This window comes from Oncorhynchus mykiss, chromosome 20, assembly GCF_013265735.2.
Source record: "Oncorhynchus mykiss isolate Arlee chromosome 20, USDA_OmykA_1.1, whole genome shotgun sequence".
Lineage (NCBI taxonomy): Eukaryota > Metazoa > Chordata > Actinopteri > Salmoniformes > Salmonidae > Oncorhynchus > Oncorhynchus mykiss.
In genome coordinates this window covers 27641598-27662708 of record NC_048584.1, presented here as the reverse complement: position 1 = coordinate 27662708, position 21111 = coordinate 27641598, and the positions used below count along the sequence as shown (strand labels likewise).

The 21111-nt window shown below is 39.0% G+C and overlaps 1 protein-coding gene across 2 annotated transcripts; it reads left to right on the top strand.

Moving 5' to 3' along the window:
* The first annotated feature begins 2430 nt into the window (after window positions 1-2430).
* On the top strand, window positions 2431-20480 carry ifngr1l (interferon gamma receptor 1-like). Of its 2 annotated transcripts, none has more exon segments than NM_001124416.2 (7): window positions 2431-2699; window positions 13574-13694; window positions 13972-14147; window positions 14387-14547; window positions 17318-17486; window positions 17699-17820; window positions 19643-20466. In NM_001124416.2, coding segments are annotated over 7 exon segments (1176 nt in total). In that variant the 5' UTR covers window positions 2431-2632; the 3' UTR covers window positions 20003-20466.
* The last annotated feature ends 631 nt before the right edge of the window (window positions 20481-21111 follow it).

Below are 21111 nucleotides of genomic sequence, written 5' to 3'. Positions count from 1 at the left end.
ATGGTATGGTTCATCAAAACAAGTACAAAAATACTTAAAGTACAAATTCATTGTTTTCCATATCAAATAACTTGTTTCCAGTTTAAGTACAGGAGATTGAAAGAAAGCTTGAGATTATTAAGTAGCTAAGTGGTATTATTAAACGCTGAAACAGTTAGGCACCCTGGTTACATACTGTATCCACTAGCTTCACTTCGACACTTCATTGCATGCGTGGATCATTTTCTTTCTGTAGGTTGTCCTTCGGTGTTTTCCCCAAAATCCTCCATGATAACTTGAAAAGATGAGAAGCGATTCAGCATCAGTCATTTTGATAGCATACCTTTTTATAAATATTATATCATTCATCAAAATGTAATATCTAATAGCAATATTCATAAATATTGTAAAAACAAAATGTACTTAATATATTATGTATCAGCCTATAAGGCACGCCTAATTAGCATGGGGTGGCAGGTAGCTTAGTGGTTAGTGTTGGACTAGTAACCTACAGGTATAGGTATATATAGCTATATGTTGTTCTACCCCTGAACAAGGCAGTGTTCCACTGTTCCTAGGCCGTCATTGAAAATAAGAATTTGTTCTTAACTGACTTGCCCCCATCCCCCCAAAAAACATTTACATGGCAGCCTCAAGCTGTGAGGCTTAAAGCGAATTTGATAATTCTGTCAGAAATTAATCTCACTGACTAAATATAAAGTCCACAAAAGCTAACAACCAGCATAGGTCTTTAAGAACACTACCTAGCTAACTAGCCCAATATTGGACTAAAGGAGCATAATGTTAGTCCAATGACCTTTATATTTTCTGTTTAAAGGGCAAATTGCCTCTGGAAGACAAATACTCCATCTAAACGTATATTGATTCTCAATTGCAGTTCGGTTCTGGAAACATAAATCCCTCACGTCAAAATAATTTCACAAATATATATACTTATTTTACACTATTTTAACCGGTTGTAACAGTTGCAGCCAACAGTATTTTTCAGTGACAACATGTTTGTGGCATCTGTCTTGCATTTACATACAGGTGTTAGAAGACGCAGATAACTAATTTGCACAGGAAGTCAGTCCACTGTCCTCCATAACAAGCGCTGTAACATGGACATCTGGTTGTGTGATCCCTAACCCTAGAAAAGTGTGTATCAATTTAACCTTTAGTTTTTTTAAAGAAATTCTCGCCGATATGAAAGATAAGGTCCTTATACTTCAAAAACCACACCACAAGCGATGCATGTTAATGTTCAGATGGCGTGTTGCAACTGTTAACAAAAATATATATTTTTCCCCCTACAGAAGACGCCTTCGTCCAATGACTCTTACGTGTAATGTAACGGTAGTAAGAGTCATAATCAAGGGCCACCTAGTTAACTAGCCCGACTGGTAAGCTATCTAACAAACACACAAATATTGCTAATCTACAATAAATCAGTCTGATATAATATCAGTGTTATACCAGTATAAAGTTACCTTAAGATGCTAGCTATAAATACAAAAAAAAGTTATACTATTGAAAATCTGCCAGTCAAATGAAGCCTACCAAGATGTGAAAATGTGCCTCGTTGATTGGGGTGAAATCTGCACAGCGTTCACAATTGGCTCAGAGCAGAAAAGGGTGTGCCACGATTAGCTGCCTTCAAGGTACTGCTGAGAACAAAAGTTCCTCGGTGAGATTCATGTGACATAAATGCACAATTTGAGCTACTCCAGGAAATGACTTTGCAGGTTAGCTAAATGCTGCCCCTTCTATTAAACATCTCAAGTTGAAGGCCGAGCAAGATGCTGCAGGCAGTCATTAGCTACAAAGTTATCCTTCTAGGCCCGGCCCTGGGTATAAGTGACAAAAACGCACTTTTTTATGGGGGAGGGGGGGACAACGACTCTGTAGGGGTTTCAACTGTTAGAATAGTAGAATACACAAAGTTCAATTTCGAAATTTGGTTGTGCATAAGCAGTTTTCCTCCTGTTATTTCAGTCACTGATAGTCACTCAATTAGCCATGTCAGCTAACAATTGCAGGAAATTTGTTTCAAAACTGCAAACATTTTCTCTCCACCCCATGGCAAAATGGATGGAATTGCAGAAAATGTGCTGTAAAATGGCAAAATTTTCTTTCTTCCCCATGGTAAAATGTGTAGAATTGTAGAAAACGTGCTTTAAAATGTTATTAGGGCCCCCAAAAGGCTCGGGCCATCCCTGACTGTGTGCAATTTTAAAATAATCGGTTCAGAGACATATCTGGTGTAATATAAGTAATTATTGGTACCAAGATTGTATTCGAAATGTGTACTTACACAAAGATTGACATTTCACCTTTGATCCTCGATGCGTAGCTATTTGAAACTTAATCACGACGCACTGCAGCATCATTTCGCCGCACGTGACTTTTCCTATTCCTGTAAAAATGTGTAGTAGGCGGGTCTGGTAGTTGCGACAGGAACAGTTCATTGGAATTTGTTAACTGTGTAGCCTGCCGTTTTGAGCAATATCCTGGGGTTTGGCTGTGCTGGAAATGCATTTTGTCTGCATTTTTTAGTTAGACAGACAAAAGGCTCTCAAATAGGTATAGCCTATTCATATGGACATTCAGATACACTTCATATAGTTTTACATAGACACGACAACATTTGAAAATGGCCTGGGTAAGGATGGTCCACATTTCCCTGATCTTGGTTTTAAGCCAACAGGTCGACTCTTACGGTAAGTCATTTTTGCCCTAAAATAGTTTGCTTTAAATGACGCATTGATTAATCAGTTGGAGCTGATGTTACTGTAAGTATTTAGTACAGTATTCCTGCTTAATTCTTTCAAAAACATTATGCAGGCTATAGGCCACTGTACAATATGCTAATGTTCTTGGAAATGATATAGCTATTCCAAAAGTATACTCGATATATAAATATATTGTAGATTTCTTGGCCTAACACAGTTGTGGCTGCTTCGCGTGATGTATTGTTGTCTCTACCTTCTTGCCCTTTGTGCTGTTGTCTGTGGCCAATAATGTTTAACGTTACCATGTTTTGTGCTGCTAACGTTACCATGTTGTGCTGCTGCCATAATGTTGTTGTTATGTTGTGTTGCTACCATGCTGTGTTTTCATGTGTCACTGCCATATGTTGTTGTCTTCGGTCTCTCTTTATGTAGTGTTGTGGTGTCTCTTGTCGTGATGTGTGTTGTCCTATATTTTTATTGTATTAATTTTTTTTATCCTAGCCCCGGTACCCGCAGGAGGCATTTTGCCTTCTGGTAGGCTGTCATTGTAAATACGAATTTGTTCTTAACTGACTTGCCTAACAAAAACAGGTTTGCCGAAAATCTTCCCCCAGCCAAAATTCCCCCCACCTCTTCTAATTTCCTTAATTTTGAGTCAAATACTTTCTATAGAACGGACTTCAATTAATAATGCATGTATGTGTGTTATATTAAACAGAGGAGGGAGTACAATTTTGGCAAGCAAGAAACATTTCAGAACAACTATGGCAGAATTATTATCCTTACACTCTAAAAAATACTAGTCGAATAAGACCTGGGAGAGATGACGAATTTTGGCAAAGAGATGTATTTATAGACTAATAAAAATCAGTAGGGGATTTAGGTACGGGCGGCATCTTGGCAGCCGCCGGGTGCGGCGGGCGGGCGCTGAAGGGGCGTCGCCCAGGGCGCCATATAAACTAGAACCGCTGCATGCACTTGAAACAAATAGTCAAACCGAAAATTGCAGACAAAAATGCTTTCTGCTACTAAGATCAGTGAAATGTAGGCTAAACTGACAACGGAGTGAATAGCAGAAATCTGAACTAGCAAGCAAGTCGTAGCAATGAAGAACGCGAAGGGGGAGAATTCTAACAGGGGGGAGATTTTGGGGCACAACACCGAAACCACTCAGTTTTGGAAAGTTTTCTTTCCCGAACCTATTTGTTCAGAGATCCTGGCGTTACATTTTTTTCTTCAGTTTTTGCAATATAAAAGCGGTCAAAGTTCATTCGTGTTGCCTCTTTGTTAATTTTCCTGCCCCCACAAAAAAAACTTAATGTGAAAAAGTAGATTTTCAGACTGTACCTAATATTATAAGAGTTGATTTAGGTTGGGCCTGCCCAGGTTTATGGTTTACGCAACATTGTAACCTATGTTTGAGAACCAACATCTGCTCGGATAGACATGAGCCTGCAACTCTCATCTCTCCAGTGTTGCACTTTCATTTCCTATAGAATCATAGCCATGTGAGGGATTCTAAATGAACTGCAGCACCCCTGATAAATTGAAATGTACTGCAACAATTTCAACAATTTGACTGATATACAGTTCATATAAGGAATCAGTCAATTGAAATAATTTAATTAGGCCCTAATCTATGGATTTCACATGACTGGGCAGGGGTGCAGCCATGGTTGAACCTGGGAGGGCATAGGCCCAGCCAATCAGGAGTTTTTCCCCACAAAAGGGTTTTATTACAGACAGAAATACTCCTCAGTTTCATCAGCTGTCCAGGTTGCTGGTCTCAGACGATCAGCAGGTGAATACGCCGGATGTGGGGGTCCTGGGATAGCGTGGTTACATGTGGAGGCCGGTTGGACATACTGCCAAATTCTCTAAAACAACGTGGGGTGATTATTCTGTTTAATCAGCTTCTTGATATGCCACACCTGTCAGGTGGCTTGATTATCTTGGCAAAGGAGAAATGCTCGTTAACATTGATGTAAACAAATTTGTGCACAGAATTTGAGAGAAATAAGCTTTTTGTGCATATGGAAAATGTGTTTACATCCCTGTCAGTGAGCATTAGGGCAAGGATATTGATGGATTCAAGACAAGGTCCTTTTTATTGATATCTTTCTGAGTTTGTCAATGTGAAAGTAGACTGCCATTTAGATAATTTGTGCGATATAAAAAAAATATGAATACAGCAGTCATGTAAAATGACATAGAATTGCATGACATGCGTTTATATAAAGCCAACATTTTCCAGGGCCCTTGGCTACTAAAAATGCTCCCCTTGTTTGCAACTTCTATATGTGCCTCTACTCTACTGCTCTATGCCACTCTAATGCGATGATATGCATGCAATGCTTGATTATCACCCCCTCTTGCACTCACTTTTTGTTTCTGCATCTCCCAATTTACAGATTAAGCACTGGCTGTACATGTGGCTTGGTGTAGAGAAGGGACATGCTCTCCCGGAGTATGGGGGTAGTGTAGCGACCATAATCCAACACCTAGTGACCTCAAGAAGAGGTTTGGATCTCTTGGCATAACGGCTGAGCTGTTGGGTTGACAGTTGCTGGACCCGGGTTTGAGTCAGGACTAACTCCTGATTTCGCTTCAATATTGTCAGTCCATGTGTTTTCTTTTATTCAGGCAGTGGACTGATACACACAAAGTTGTCCTTAAAGTAGTCAGTTGTTGACTATAAATAAGGTGCTAGTTTGCAATAAGTGGTGAGCACTGTTTATTGTCAGTTGGTTTTGGCATTCTGTTTGTATGCCAGTAGCCTAAGTCAAGTTTTTTTTGTTCCTTCAACCTCTGGGGAAACTCATTGTAGATTTCACACTTACACCACAGAGAAAATCACAGTTAAAATAGACCCCCCTGATTTGACACATGCCTATCTTCATGTGTGGGTTACTACTGTACCCTCAGTAGGTTTTTATGGAGTGGTTTATGGAGTGATTTTTTTTTTTTTTTTTTCCAACACCGATACAGATTTATTGGAGGACCAATAAAAGCCGATACCGATTTAATCTGCAGATTTGTATATAAATGACATTTACAACAATACTGAATGAACACTTTTTTATTTTAACTTAATATCATACATAAATAAAATAAATTTAGTCTCAAAATAATTAATGAAACCTGTTCAATTTGGTTTAAATAATGCAAAAACAGTGTTCAAGAAGAAAGTAAAAGTGCAATAAGTGCCATGTAAAAAAAGCTCAAGTTTAAGTTCCTTGCTCAGAACATGAGTGCATATGAAAGCTGGTGGTTCCTTTTAACACGATCCTTCAATATTCCCAGTTAAGAAGTTTTAGGTTGTAGCTATTATAGGAATATACCTTTGACTATTGGATGTTCTTATAGGCGCTTTAGTATTGCCAGCCTAATCTTGGGAGTTGATAGGCTTGAAGTCATAAACAGCGCTGTGCTTCAAGTATTGCTAAGAGCTGCTGCTGCCTACCACCGCTCAATCAGATTGCTCTATCAAATATCAAGCTATATACTTAATTATAATAAACACACAGAACAACTTCCTGCTACTCATGCCAAGAATATAAGATATGCATATTATTAGTTGATTTGGATAGAAAACACTCTGAAGTTTCCAAAACTGTTTGAATCATGTCTGAGTATAACAGAACATATGTAGCAGGCAAAACCCCAGAGGACTAGCCATTCAGATTTGTTTTGTTTTTGAGGTCTGTCTGTTCAGTGAGTTCTCATTGGGAAACAATATTTCTTAGGCACTTGTTTGCAGTTCCTACCGCTTCCATTGGATGTCACCAGTCTTTGGAATTTGGTTGTGGTTATTCCTTTGTGCAATGAAGTACGGCCATCTTGGAACTGGGTAACACTTTTGAGAGTTGCGCAAGACTTGAAAAGTAGCGTTGGGTTGTTGTCTTCCTGTATTGAACACAGATAGACCCGTCTTCAATTTGATCGATATTAACGTTTAAAAATACCTAAAGTTGTATTACAAAAGTAGTTTGAAATGCTTTGTCAAAGTTTACTGGTAACTTTTGAGATATTTTGTAGTGACATTGCACAAATTGTAAGCTGTTTTTTTTTCTGGATCAAACGCGCCAAATAAATTGACATTTTGGATATATATGGACAGAATTAATCGAACAAAAGGACCAATTGTGATGTTTTTATGGGACATATTGGAGTGCCAACAAAAGAAGCTCGTCAAAGGTAAGGCATGATTTATATTTTATTTCTGTGTTTTGTGTAGCGCTTGCAGGGTTGAAATATGCTACTCTCTTTGTTTACTGTTGTGCTATTATCAGATAATAGCTTCTTATACTTTTGCCGAAAAGCCTTTTTAAAATCTGACATTGGCTGTATTCACAACGAGTGTAGCTTTAATTTAGTATCTTACATGTGTGATTTAATGAAAGTTAGATTTTTATATCATTTTATTTGAATTTGCCGCGCTGCATTTTCCCTGGCTTTAGGCCAAGTGGGACGCTAGCGTCCCCTATCCTAGAGAGGTTAACTAGTGATTATGGGAAGGTTTAAACTTTTTTTTTTTTTTTTTTTATTTTTTTATTTTTTTTTTAAAGATACGTTTAACTTGTTATGGCTGCAATCCCGATATATCGGGATAAGTGTCATCAACAACCGCTGAATAACATAGCGCTACATTCAATAAATATTACTACAAATATTTATATTCATGAAATCACAAGTGCAATATAGGAAAACACAGCTTAGCCTTTTGTTAATCCACCTGTCGTGTCAGATTTTGAAATTATGCTTTTCAGCGAAAGCAATCCAAGCGTTTGTGTAAATTTATCGATCCCACTACAAAACATTAAGTACACTTAGCATCAGGAAGCTTGGTCACGAAAATCAGAAAAGCAATCAAATTAATCGTTTACCTTTGATCTTTGGATGTTTTCACTCACGAGACTCCCAGTTACACAACAAATGTTCCGTTTGTTTCATAAAGATGATTTTTATATCCAAAATACCTCCGTTTGTTTGTCACGTTATGTTCAGAAATCCACAGGAAAGAGCGGTCACGACAACGCAGATGAAAATTCCAAATAGTTTCCATAATGTCCACAGAAACATGTCAAAGTTTTTTTATAATCAATCCTCAGGTTGTTTTTAAAATATCTAATCGATAATATATCAACCGCAAACGTCTTTCACAGTAGGAAAGGGAAAAGCAATACCTATCCAAATTTAGTTGCGCGAGCAAAACTTATGTGACCACTTGACGCACGTTATCGTTCTGGCTCATTTTTCAAAAATAAAAGCCTGAAACTATGTCTGAAGACTGTTGACACCTTGAGGAAGCGATAGGAAAATCTGGTTCATATCCCTTTAAATCCAGCGAAGGGAGGCTATGGAACATGAAGTTTTCAAAATAGTGTTTTCAAAACCCTTCCTGTTTTGATTTTCCTCAGCCTGCAATATCAGTTCTGTTATACTCGCAGACTATTTTGACAGTTTTGGAAACTTTAGTGTTTTCTATCCAATACTACTAATAATATGCATATATTAGCAATTGAGACTGAGGAGCTGGCTGTTTACAATGGGAACCTTTTCATCCAAGCTACTCAATACTGCCCCTGCAGCCATAAAAAGTTAATGCTAGCTAGCAACTTACCGTGGCTCCTTGCAGCCACAAGGTCCCTTTGATGCTGCACTCACGTAACAGGTGGTCAGCCTGCCACACAGTCTCCTCGTGGATTGCAACGTAATCGGCGTCCAAAAAGGCAGATTACTGAATATGAGAACTTGAAATCGGCCCTAATTAATCGGCCATGCAAATTAATCGGTCAACCTCTATTCTAGTGTGTTTGTGCTCCACAGAACAGAGGACATTGCATTTCCCCCACTCTAAAGTAACATTAATGTTGTGGAACTAAATCCGGAAGTGTTTTTTACCTTGTCAGCTCATGGATTTGATCTTGCAACCTTTCGTTTACTGGCCCAATGCTCTAACCACTAGGTTACCTGCTGCACCAAAATGTTAGCTTCCCTGCAATCACTTAAAATACCCTCTTATGTTGTGCTGGAAGATTTATCGGTTTATTTAACTTGCACACAATGCAGCCCATATCTTGAATATTTCCCAGCAAACTTAAAGCTGAAATATGTACCTTTTTGGGCAACTGACCAAATTCGCATAGAAATGTGAGTTATAGATTGGTCATTCTCATTGAAAGCATATCTAAGAGGTGTCTGTTCTATGTGCTCTATTTCTATGCTTCCAGTTCTTAGGTTTCCTTTTTGTGTCTTTTGGTTTTGTACACTAGCTTCAAACAGCTGAAAATACAATATTTTGGGTTAGTGAAAATATATTTCACAGTGGTTTAGATGGTGCAATGATTCTCTACCCTATGCATTGCTTGTTTTGTCACAAACTGAAATAAGACAAACTTTTAGAATTTTAGCAACCAGCTATCATAAACCATAATCTATTGGCATGGGAATTTTTTTGATTTACATTTTTTAAATATATTCTATACTATACCTGCATAGAAAAGGCGACATACTGTGCATGCAGTATATTTTTTTAATACATTTTTAAAATGGAGTTGTGGGACTTGAAAGACAGTACCTGCTCTTGTGAAATAACAGTGAAGTACTGCTGTGTTCTGTTGAAACTTTTCAGACATAGTGTTCAACATCAGACATAATGATCCCCAGAGTTGTTCGGGGAAATAAAAAACATTGTTTTGTGGATCTCCCTGTTACAATTTTGATCTGAATCAGTTATCCTTTGTTTTCTTTTAATTGATACAGACGAGTATGCTTTACCTGTGGATTGAGTTTAGCAAAAAATCCTTTACAAATAAATAAGGAGCTAGGTCGATCGATCATCAATCTGTATCTGCAGTTGTGTCTGAAAAATAGTAAAGGCTGAACCCGAGAGGACAATGTAGAATGGGCACTATTAAAGTTATATTAGGTGCCAGTGGATAGCGTTCAGCCACCACAGGTATGTCCGGCAAGAAGTCCAAGATATCTTCAGACAAGGTTTATTCAGATAATGGTTCGCTACACCACGCACCTCTGTATTGATGGCTCACAGTAAAAGTGAGTGTGTATAAGTGGTTATATTGAAAATAATAGAAAGGAATAACCATGATTTATAGGCTTACATACAATATACAGGCCCAGTAAACTGTGGAGGTATAAACTAAATATACAAAACAGACAGAATGACCAGGTGAATCCAGATGAAATCTATGATCCCTTATTGATGTCACTTTCAATCAATGTAGATGAAGGGTAGGAGACAGGTTAAAGAAGGATTTTTAAGCCTTGAAACAATTGTGCCATTTAGAGGGTGAATGGGCAAGACAAAATATTTAAGTGCCTTTGAATGGCGTATTGACACAAACCAGCTGCACTGCTGCTGAGTTTATTACTCTCAAGTTTCCTGTGTGTATCAAGTATGGTCCACCACCCAAAGGACATCCAGCCAACTTGTCTCAACTGTGAGAAGCATTGGAGTCAACATGGGCTAGCATCCCTGAGGAACCTTGTAGAGTCCATGCCCTGATGAAATAAGGCTGTTCTGAAGACAAAAGGCGGGGTGCAACACAATGTCTGCTGCAGAGGAACAAGAGAGCCATTTGAAAACAAGTTTTTATTAGTTCTGAAAACAAATTGGCTCCCCATTTTTAAAAAGATGGAGAACAACCTTTAAAGGAAAAATACTGCCGTTTTGGTGCAGGTACAGCCAACTAGCACAAAAATGATATTGTCAATATGATATATTATCAAACATAATATCCCAATATGTAAATGTATTGATTCCCCCCCACCCCCCTTCACTACAGTACACGCTAGCATGAGGCTACAAAAGGTTGCAAATGTACATAAACACGGCTATTAAAGCTACTATGTTTATAATATACAGTATATTAATTTCAATTTTATTTTTAAGAACTCTGTTTTTGCCATAGTCCTCATTGGCTTCCATGCTTTTGAAACGAGATCTTGTCCAAGGATGTCAGACACAAGCTTGGTTAGAGATGGTTGCTAAGCAACGGAGTACTACGATTGGTTGCCCAATATTCTGGGGTGGGGCTTGGTAAATTTGAATGACTGGCAGTAGAGGCTTAATCCTGATTTTACTTATGCAGGAAAATAAATGTCATAATTATAAATACAGTTTATACATGTTTTATACACATTTTCTGTACAAATAGATTTTAAAGACTATGTAAACAGACCATAAATGTAGTTTTTGTTTCCTTGGAAAAATGTATGCTATTATATGATACAGTACTTGTTGCATTTACAACTTGTCTAATCTTCAACTGATTTCAGCCAGTGTATGGCTGTGGATTGATTACATTGTTTGAATGGAATGTTGGCAAATTGTCAGTTCATCTAAATTATTATTGGAATAAAACTAAAACTGGCTAGCTAACAAGCATAGCGCAGATAAATGATTCAAATTCCTTATTTTACACTATCTTATCACAGCACTGGCAAACCATGTTTGACCAACTCCCTGCCCAAAATGGCTGACCTTTATCCCGTCATAACAAGGTTCATAACCATTCTAGTATTTTAATGCCTAATTCTATGGGCCAAACTCTCAAAATACATTGCTTCGAGACAACACAATCAGGAAAACACCAGAAAACATGGCATCTGGGTCATTTCAGCAAGCCATGACACTCCCCATCTCAAATTATTCTGAAATTGATTCTGCTGTTAGAAACCACTAAGATTAGCATCCCAGAAACATTATTTTGTTGAAATTTAATTTGGTCTCTGAGAAATTTAGCTAATTGATTGCACGCAAATTGTCAACTTTAAATTATAGGATTCACATTATATTGAACAAATTATAGTACCCAACATCCGATTTGGACCAAACTTATTCTTGCAATTGACTAAGACATAAGGAATCAAACAAAATTGTCAAAACCCATTCACGGATCCTCCACACCTCACTCCAATCCCAACCCAACAACCAGTATACAGTATCAGTTCTCTATGTTTGACAAGTAGTATGGAGCTGCAGCTTGGAGTATTGCTTCTTCACCATTTGCAATGTATTCCCTGTGAATCTGTTGACGTCCCCCCCTGTTTTAGAGAAATTAGCCATCTAAGTACTTTGGAAATAAATGAGTGTGAAAGTACCAGGTTTTGCCTACTCGATGTGTCTGTTCCTGGTTCTGCCACCACATGCTTTTATCCATTTAGCTGGTTTATTCAATTAATCACAACATTTTCTTTGCAATTTTGGGTAGAAAACCAGTAGCTTTTGCTCATGATGAAAGTGAATTGTGTGTTCAAGTCAGTCCTCCATGAAAGGAATTCAGTTTGTCCTTCTCTTTGCGACCTAATGCTTCAACCCAACTGACTTTGAATAGCCCAACAAATGGCAGCTCTCTGAGGGCTGTATGGTGCAATTCTCATATGAAGATTTTGCCCAAAACTATGATGGAGAAATGGACGAGTGACTAAAATGTTGTGAAAACCCTAATAAAATAATACATTGTAAACCACTGCATGGCAGTCGTGTTTTTTTTAATACAAATATTAGAAAATGTATTTGTGATTAGTGACATTTACCATAAAACCCAACCCAATACCATTATTACCATTGCAAAACACTATACAGTGTGTGTTTGGGACTTTTACCATAGAAGAACATTAGTGACCATAACATTGAACCATTTGGATCTGCTGTAGCCAAATGGTTTGCTTGTTCACCAGAAATGGTCTAACTAATCCATACCTTTTCGGAGAGATTAAAGCACACACAAGGCTGTTTCCTGGACACACAAAAAAGCCTAACAACATGACAAACTAAATTGCTTTCATGGGGGACTGGCTTCAATTGTGAGGATGACCATACAATCTATTTCCATCATGAGCAAAAATGATTGTTTTTTTTACCCAAATTTGCAAAGAAAAGGTTGTGATTTAATAAACACAAGAGATCAGCCACATGAAAAAATGTGTGGTGGTAGTAGCAAGAACAGCAGCATCTAGTGGGCAAAACTTGGTACTTCCACACTAATTTATAGTAAACAATGTAAGCAACTTCAATGGCTAATTTCTCTGAAAAACATCACCGAATGAAGAAGCAATACTCTAAGCAGCAGCTCCATACTACTTGTCAAACATAGAAAACCGATACTGTATACTGGCTGTTTGGGTGGGGTGTGGAGGGTACGTGGGTGGGTGGCTTTTGATCAGTTTATTGGATTATTCATGTCTTACTCATTGTTGGTATAACGTATGGTCCAAATAGGATGTTAGGTACTACATTTATTGAAGATTTTATATGAATCCTAGAAATTAAAATGGCCAATTTGGGTGCAATCAATAAGCTTAATTTCTGAGATGAAATATAATTTGAACTAAATGTTTTTATTTGCCCCGCACCCCAAGTTTTCTGAGCTAAATTTTTTTTTTATAATACAAAAATAATAATTAATAAATGTTTTGTTGTTGGACAAGACTGTAAAATCTCCAATTTAGAAAATCTGTTCCCAGGTATTCCCACACATAAATAGAGAGGCATATGTAGTCAATGTTTAAATCATGGTTCTGTTTTTGTCAAGTACTATATCTGTTTTTCGGATTCTTGCGGTCATTTTGAAGTGCACAAATGATTTATAACTATGTTTTGGTCCCCTTAATATTCGCTCAAGAAAACATTGGCCCACAACTGACTGTAATTGGGGACCCCTGGTATACAGGTTATTGTTGCAACATCACTTGGATAGATTTAATTGCTATGTTATGCTGTTTATAGATATAGCACAGTTTTTTTTTACAAACGCAGTCATTATATGGTAATTATACAACTCTGTTTGGACTGAGCTTGTTGATTCTGACTGACGTTCTACTATTTTATCCTACAGTTCCTCCTCCCGTCAACGTGAGCGTTATCTGCCACAATTTTCACAATGTGATCTATTGGAACTACAGTGAACCATCTCTGCAGCCACAGTTCAATGTGGAAATGACAAGAAAATACTCTGGGTAGGTGCTGCAGCACCTAAGAGGTTTCTTAATCTCTCACCAAATAGGGCCTATGTTATCCAATGCAGGTTAAATAGCCAGTGAATATTATTTAAGTCTTTCTTGCCACAATTTCAAGTAGAAATTGGAAAATTGACATGCACTGTCAGACCCATACAAATGTAAAGTCCTGTCAACAGTTCTTTGTCAGCTTTTCCATTGTAATTGTGAACTAACATTTCAGTCCAAATCAGAGGTTGCCACTAACCCACAACAATTGTTTTCCACTATCTTTCAGTGCTGCCTTGGTTTGTTCAAACACTTCCCTCTACCACTGCGATGTCTCCTCATTTACCAAAGTAATAGAAGAGGGCTACCGTTTCATATTGACTGCTGTTGGACAGAATACCAATTCCTCCGAAATTTCATTCACCTACGATGATACAGTGTATCCAGACCTGGTGGATGTACAGTGTAAGTTCTCACACTGAGCTAACCAAAAGGTGAATTATGGGAACAATGTTATACAGTATGTAGTGATTGAATTGGGGTAGTATCTTGAAAGGGTTTGTAAGTACACTGTATGCACTGCAGCACATGTAGCATTTCTTTGTTGATCTGACCACACAATGCTCAGAGCCGGGAGATTTTGAACATATTTTCTGACCTCAGATTTTTTCACAAAGTAATGGTCTTTTGTGTGTTTTTTTTAGGCTCATTGGATTTCCCACCTGTCAACATCTCTGCTGTATCTGATCAAATTATCAAAGTTCAATTCATTCACCCGTTTCACATCTACAAATATGCCATCATCAAAAATGAAAGACCGGATCATAAGGAATTTGATTACATGGTTGTCACAGAAGATCACTTGGTGAGAACTGCCGGAAAATTATGACTTAGAAATGACTGGGGAGCACTTGTAGAAGCTGAGATTTTTCACATGTACAGTTGAAGTCAGAAGTTTACTTAAATTTAGGTTGGAGTCATTAAAATTTGTTTTTCAACCACTCCACAAATTTCTTGTTAACAAACTATAGTTTTGGCAACACCATGAGACCACGCAGCCGTCAGACCGCTCAGGAAGGAGACACGTTCTGTCTCCTAGAGATTAACGTACTTTGGTGCGAAAAGTGCAAGTCAATCCCAGAATAACAGTAAAGGACCTTGTGAAGATGCAGGAGGAAACAGGTACACAAATATCTATATCCACAGTAAAACGAGTCCTATATCTACATAACCTGAGAGGCCGCTCAGCAAGGAAGAAGCCAATGCTCCAAAACTGACATACAAAAGCCAGACTACGGTTTACAACTGCACATGGGGGCAAAGATTGTACTTTTTGGAGAAATGTCCTCTGGTCTGGTCAAAAATGGAACTGTTTGGCCATAATGACAACAATAATGTTGTGGGGGTGCTTTGCTGCAGGAGGGACTGGTGCACTTCACAAAATAGATGGCATCATGAGGGAGGAAAATTATGTGGATATATTGAAGCAACAGCTCAAGACATCAGTCAGGAAGTTAAAGCTTGGTCGCAAATGGGTCTTCCAAATGGACAATGATCCCAAGCATACTTCCAAAGTTGTGGAAAAAATGGCTGAAGGACAACAAAGTCGAGGTATTGGAGTGGCCATAACAACGCCCTGACCTCAATCCTATAGAAAATGTGTGGGCAGAACTGAAAAAGCGTGTGCGAGTAAGGAGGCCTACAAACCTGACTCGGTTACACCAGTTCTGTCGGTAGGAATGGGCCAAAATTCACCCAACTTATTGTGGGAAGCTTGTGGAAGGCTACCCAAAAAGTTTGACCCAAGTTAAACAATTTAAAGGCAATGCTACCAAATACTAATTGAGTGTATATAAACTTCTGACCCACTAGGAATGTGATGAAAGAAATGAAAGCTGAAATAAATAATTCTCTATAATTCTGACATTTCACATTCTTAAAATAGGTGGTGATCCTACCTGACCTAAGACGGGGAATTTTTACTAGGATTAAATGTCAGGAATTGTGAAACTGAGTTTAAATGTATTTGGTTAAGGTGTATGTAAATGTCGTGTCTTTGGCTATGCCGGATTAAGTGATATGACATGCTATTCTATAAAATAATTTCTCCATAATTAATATTACCTGATTGAGCTAATCATGTAAATGTAATTAACTAGAGAGTCGGGCACCACAAAATAATATTTATAGAGCTGTTATCTCCCTGAATAAACTCTTAAAGACCTAGTAATATTTTACATCAATAGCAGTCAATATTAATCGTCATCTTAATTCAGTCTCATCTGAAAGTTGTAAATTCTTAGTTATCTGCACGAACCCTGGCTAACAAGTTGAACCAGCAATACAAAATTGGATTTAATTATTTATTTACTAAATACCTAACTAATCACACAGAATTACACATACACATAATTCAATCATAACTTGATTACAAATTACGTCATAAAGGAAAACGTCCCTAGCTGGCGGAACAGATATGACCGCTTGTTACAGAAAAGAAAAGGGGCTGGGTTTGAGTGAAAGAGCGGGAAGACTGAGGAACAAAGGGCGAAGCTGTGCTATCGTACATACAGAATCTTATGCATTCAAAATTACCGCCCATTTGGAAAATGCAATAAATATTTACTCTGAGCTGCGCTTCGGTAGGTTGTTGGTAGATGGAAGGCCGTGTTGCCCAACCGAGTCCAACCGAGTCCATTGTCCTTTGAAGAATGTCTCTGCTGGTAAATTGAATACGTTGTAGTAACGTCATTGTGTGGTAGACGGGATACTCTGTCTGTTCCTTCCTAACCCTCGTCTGCAGCGGCTGTTGCTAACTCAACGGCTAGGAGGTATCACTTCTGTAGTGAATAAGAGTTCAAAGTTCATACCATTCGCAACCAAAGCTCACGCTGATGTTGGCTTCGTTCTGTAGTTATTATCTGAACCATTCTGACATCGGACCGTCGTCCTCACGTCCTCGGAACAGGAGGTTATATTGTCGTCAAGGCTTTATATAGGAAGGGAGAGGAGGGCGTGTTTGAAAAGTTTTATAGCCCATGTCCTTTCACAGGGGCGGGCCTCTGATTGAGCAGAGCACCCAAATCTCACATTTTAGAAGCTAAAATCACATTTCATCCCATCACGAATAATTTCATTTTCAAACATTTAAATTGAACAACAATTCCATGTGAATCTGATAAACTCTACAGTGGGAAGTCTACACAGAGGTATGTCATCTTATCTTTGATGAGAACGTCTCAGATGACAACCGAACTGACATCATATTAATTAAGTACCATCGCATATGTTCAATTGTTCAGATTACCAGAATATAGTTAATTTCCCCCCACCTTCTGATGTTCCCAGAATCTCTATGTTAACCAAAGGTTTTGCAAATGTAACATCAGTAGGGTAGAGAGAGGAAAAAGGGGGGAAGAGGTAGTTATGACTGTCATAAACCTACCCCCAGGCCAACGTCATGACATAAACTTCAACTGTATCTACCTGCTGCTTTCACTTGCAAGCAAAGCAGCCTTATTTTTCAAAAGGAAACACATTTATATCTTTCAAATGTAAACGTTTGCATATTTATTTTTATTAACATTGTTGTAGTATAGCCTAAATATATTCCTTTTTTTTCTTCTTTTTCCCAGAAACAACACAACTTTGCCTGCTCTTACAAGCAACACCATGTGTGTGAGGCTGAAATACCAGTCGATGGAAAGATGGATAGGCACTGCATCAAGATGAAAGGAAAAATGAACAATGTTCATGTCTCAGCTCACCAGAACATATGCATTGAGGGGAAGCATGGGGATTCTGGTAAGACTCTAAATTTCTCACATGATGGATACGTCAGTCATATTAGCTCTAAACCACATCTGCTAATATCTGATACGTCCTTTGAAAGTTATATTTGTCTGTATTGTCATATTATGGCTGATTTTAGCAGCAAATGCTCAATTAGAATACTACAGTTTTGAATGTGAAATCAGTTTGACTGTCCGTCTAACTGCTGGACTTGTTCCCTGTAGGTCCTAGCTACACTGCCCTCTACATTGTGATCCCTATCGTTGCCATGGTGGTGATTGCGTTCATCGTGTGGCTGATATACAGTAAACTGACAAGCGGCTCATTCCCTCAACCAAAGATTTTGGTGTGTTCAGCCTTTCAACTGTTTGGCCTGCACTGCAGTGGATTTAGTCATAAAGCTACTACATATACAGTCCTGGCCAAACGTTTTGAGAATGACACAAATATTAATTTCCAAAGTTTGCTGCTTCAGTGTCTGTAGATATTTTTGTCTGTTACTATGGAATACTGAAGTATAATTACAAGCATTTCATAAGTGTCAAAGGCTTTTATTGACAATTACATGAAGTTGATGCAAAGAGTCAATAGTTGCAGTGTTGACCCTTCTTTTTCAAAACCTCTGCAATCCGCCCTGGCATGCTGTCAATTAACTTCTGGGCCACATCCTGACTGATGGCAGCCCATTCTTGCATAATCAATGCTTGGAGTTTGTCAGAATTTGTGGGTTTTTGTTTGTCCACCCGCCTCTTGAGGATTGACCACAAGTTCTCAAGGGGGTTAAGGTCTGGGGGTTTCCTGGCCATGGACCCAAAATATCAATGCTTTGTTCCCCGAGCCACTTAGTTATCACTTTTGCCTTATGTCAAGGTGCTCCATCATGCTGGAAAAGGCATTGTTCGTCACCAAACTGTTCCTGGATGGTTGGGAGAAGTTGCTCTCAGAGGATGTGTTGGTACCATTCTTTATTCATGGCTGTGTTCTTAGGCAAAATTGTGAGTGAGCCCACTCCCTTGGCTGAGAAGCAACCCCACACAGGATGGTCTCGGGATGCTCTACTGTTGGCATGACACAGGACTGATGGTAGCGCTCACCTTGTCTTCTCCGGACAAGCTTTTTTCCAGATGCCCCAAACAATTGGAAAGGGGATTCATCAGAGAAAATGACTTTACCCCAGTCCTCAGCAGTCCAATCCCTGTACCTTTGCAGAATATCAGTCTGTCCCTGATGTTTTTCCTGGAGAGAAGTGGCCTCTTTGCTGCCCTTCTTGACACCAGACCATCCTCAAGTCTTCGCCTCACTGTGCGTACAGATGCACTCACACCTGCCTGCTGCCATTCCTGAGCAAGCTCTGTACTGGTGGTGCCCCAATCCCGCAGCTGAATCAAATTCAGGAGACGGTCCTGGCGTTTGCTGGACTTTCTTGGGCGCCCTGAAGCCTCCTTCACAACAATTGAACCGCTCTCCTTGAAGTTCTTCATGATCTGATAAATGGTTGATTTAGGTGCAATCTTACTGCAGCAATATCCTTGCCTGTGAAGCCCTTTTTGTGCAAAGCAATGATGACGGCAATTGTTTCCTTGCAGGTAACCATGTTTGACAGAGGATGAACAATGATTCTGAGCACCACCCTCCTTTTGAAGCTTCCAGTCTGTTATTCGAACTCAATCAGCATGACAGAGTGATGTCCAGCCTTGTCCTCGTCAACACTCACACCTGTGTTAACGAGAGAATCATTGACATGATGTCAGCTGGTCCTTTTGTGGCAGGGCTGAAATGCAGTTGAAAAGTTTTGTGGATTCAGTTCATTTGCATGGCAAAGAGGGACTTTGCAATTAATTGCATTTCATCTGATCACTCTTTATAACATTCTGGAGTATATGCAAATTGCCATCATACAAACTTTGGCAGCAGACTTTGAAAATGTATTAAAATTTGTGTCAATTCTCAACTTTTGGCCATGACTGTAGACTAGATTATAGTAAGACAGAGAATTTCTACAAGGTACCAACATGTGCTCTCCTGAAACTGTGTGTCATGTTCCTGTTGGAGTTATCAAAACAATTGATATGCTACTTCCTGCAAACACTGTCTCAACAATAGCAAATTTAAAAACATATTTCACCCACAGAATGTTTGACTGAATAATGTCTATTCTCCTCTGGTAGGCTTCCATACTGTCACATATCGGTTCAGTTAGGTCACTTATGCTCCCTGAGAGAGCCATCCTGAGTGAGGTACAAACAGGTGGCTCCCCCCTGCTGCAGACCCCCATGGAATCTTTGCCAGATGAGACCCTCACAGTCTTCAGTACCCCCCAGGAAGAGGTCCTCCGCCTCCCCATTGGACTGAAGGACCAGGAGTGGAGCGGTGGGGAGGTCATGTTGCCTAACGAGGGATCAGGCTCTTCACTGCAGGTAACGAGAGAGTTGGGACTGAAGGTGAAGAGTAACTTCGCTGAGCTGTCGAACTATGACTGCTCCCATAGACTTGTGATAGAGGAGATGAGTCCTGCGCGTTCAGCCTAGGGTAAACAGACTGCTGCAACCTGATTGGCTGAACGTGATACGCAACATCCGGGACTAATATTTAGCCACTATCATGGTGGTGGAAAATTGTTTCATGAGGAAAACATGCATAGTTTTCCTGTTTTTATCCGCCTTCTCGCCAATAAATTAAGGAGGATATCGAAGCCTTTGCAGCCTGAATGGAGAATGTTTTAGGTACGAACCTGTCCACAGGGGATACAAGTATATTGCCAGCTGCATTTGGACGGTAAGATTAACTCAATATCGCCATCTGCGGTCTTTAGGTTACATCATACCTAATCATTTTGGTTTTTATTGTGCACATCTGTATATTGTATTTTTCATATAGCTGCAATTATCTTTTTTTATAAATAATAAGGCTGTTTCTATTTTGCAAACTAATTCTATTGTTTTTAAAATATTATTTTCCCCTATCATTTCCCAATATACAATAAATAAACTCGGCAAAAAAAGAAACGTCCCTTTTTCAGGACCCTGTCTTTCAAAGATATTTTGTAAAAATCCAAATAACTTCACAGATCTTCATTGTAGAGGGTTTAAACACGGTTTCCCATGCTTGTTCAATGAACCATAAAAAATTAATGAACATGCACCTGTGGAACGGTCGTTACACTAACAACTTACAGACTGTAGGCAATTAAGGTCAGTTATGAAAACTTAGGACACTAAAGTGGCCTTTCTACTGACTCTGAAAAACAACAAAAGAAAGATGCCCAAGGTCCCTGCTCATTTGCGTGAACGTGTCTTAGGCATGCTGCAAGGAGGCATGAGGACTGCAGATGTGGCCAGGGCAATAAATTGCAATGTCTCTACTAGAGGTCGACCGTTTTAATCGGAATGGAGGATTTTAATTAGGGCCGATATCAAGTTTTCATAGCAATCGGTAAACGTCATTTTTGGACACCGATTGTGGCCGATTACATTGCACCCCACGAGGAGACTGCGTGGCAGGCTCACTACCTGTTACGCGAGTGCAGCAAGAAGCTAAGGTAAGTTGCTAGCTAGCATTAAACTTCAAGCATTGAGCTGTTTATGACTTCAACGCCCGAGATCAGGCTGGTGTAACCGATGTGAAATGGCTAGCTAGT

Excerpts from the sequence above, each read along its gene's own strand:
- ifngr1l (XM_036955526.1), top strand. The coding sequence starts at position 4,555 with ATGTGGAGGCCGGTTGGACATACTGCCAAATTCTCTAAAACAACGTGG. Across the intron at positions 13,695-13,971 it reads ATGACAAGAAAATACTCTGG|TGCTGCCTTGGTTTGTTCAA; the intron begins GTAGGTGCTGCA and ends ACTATCTTTCAG. Across the intron at positions 14,548-17,317 it reads TTGTCACAGAAGATCACTTG|AAACAACACAACTTTGCCTG; the intron begins GTGAGAACTGCC and ends TCTTTTTCCCAG.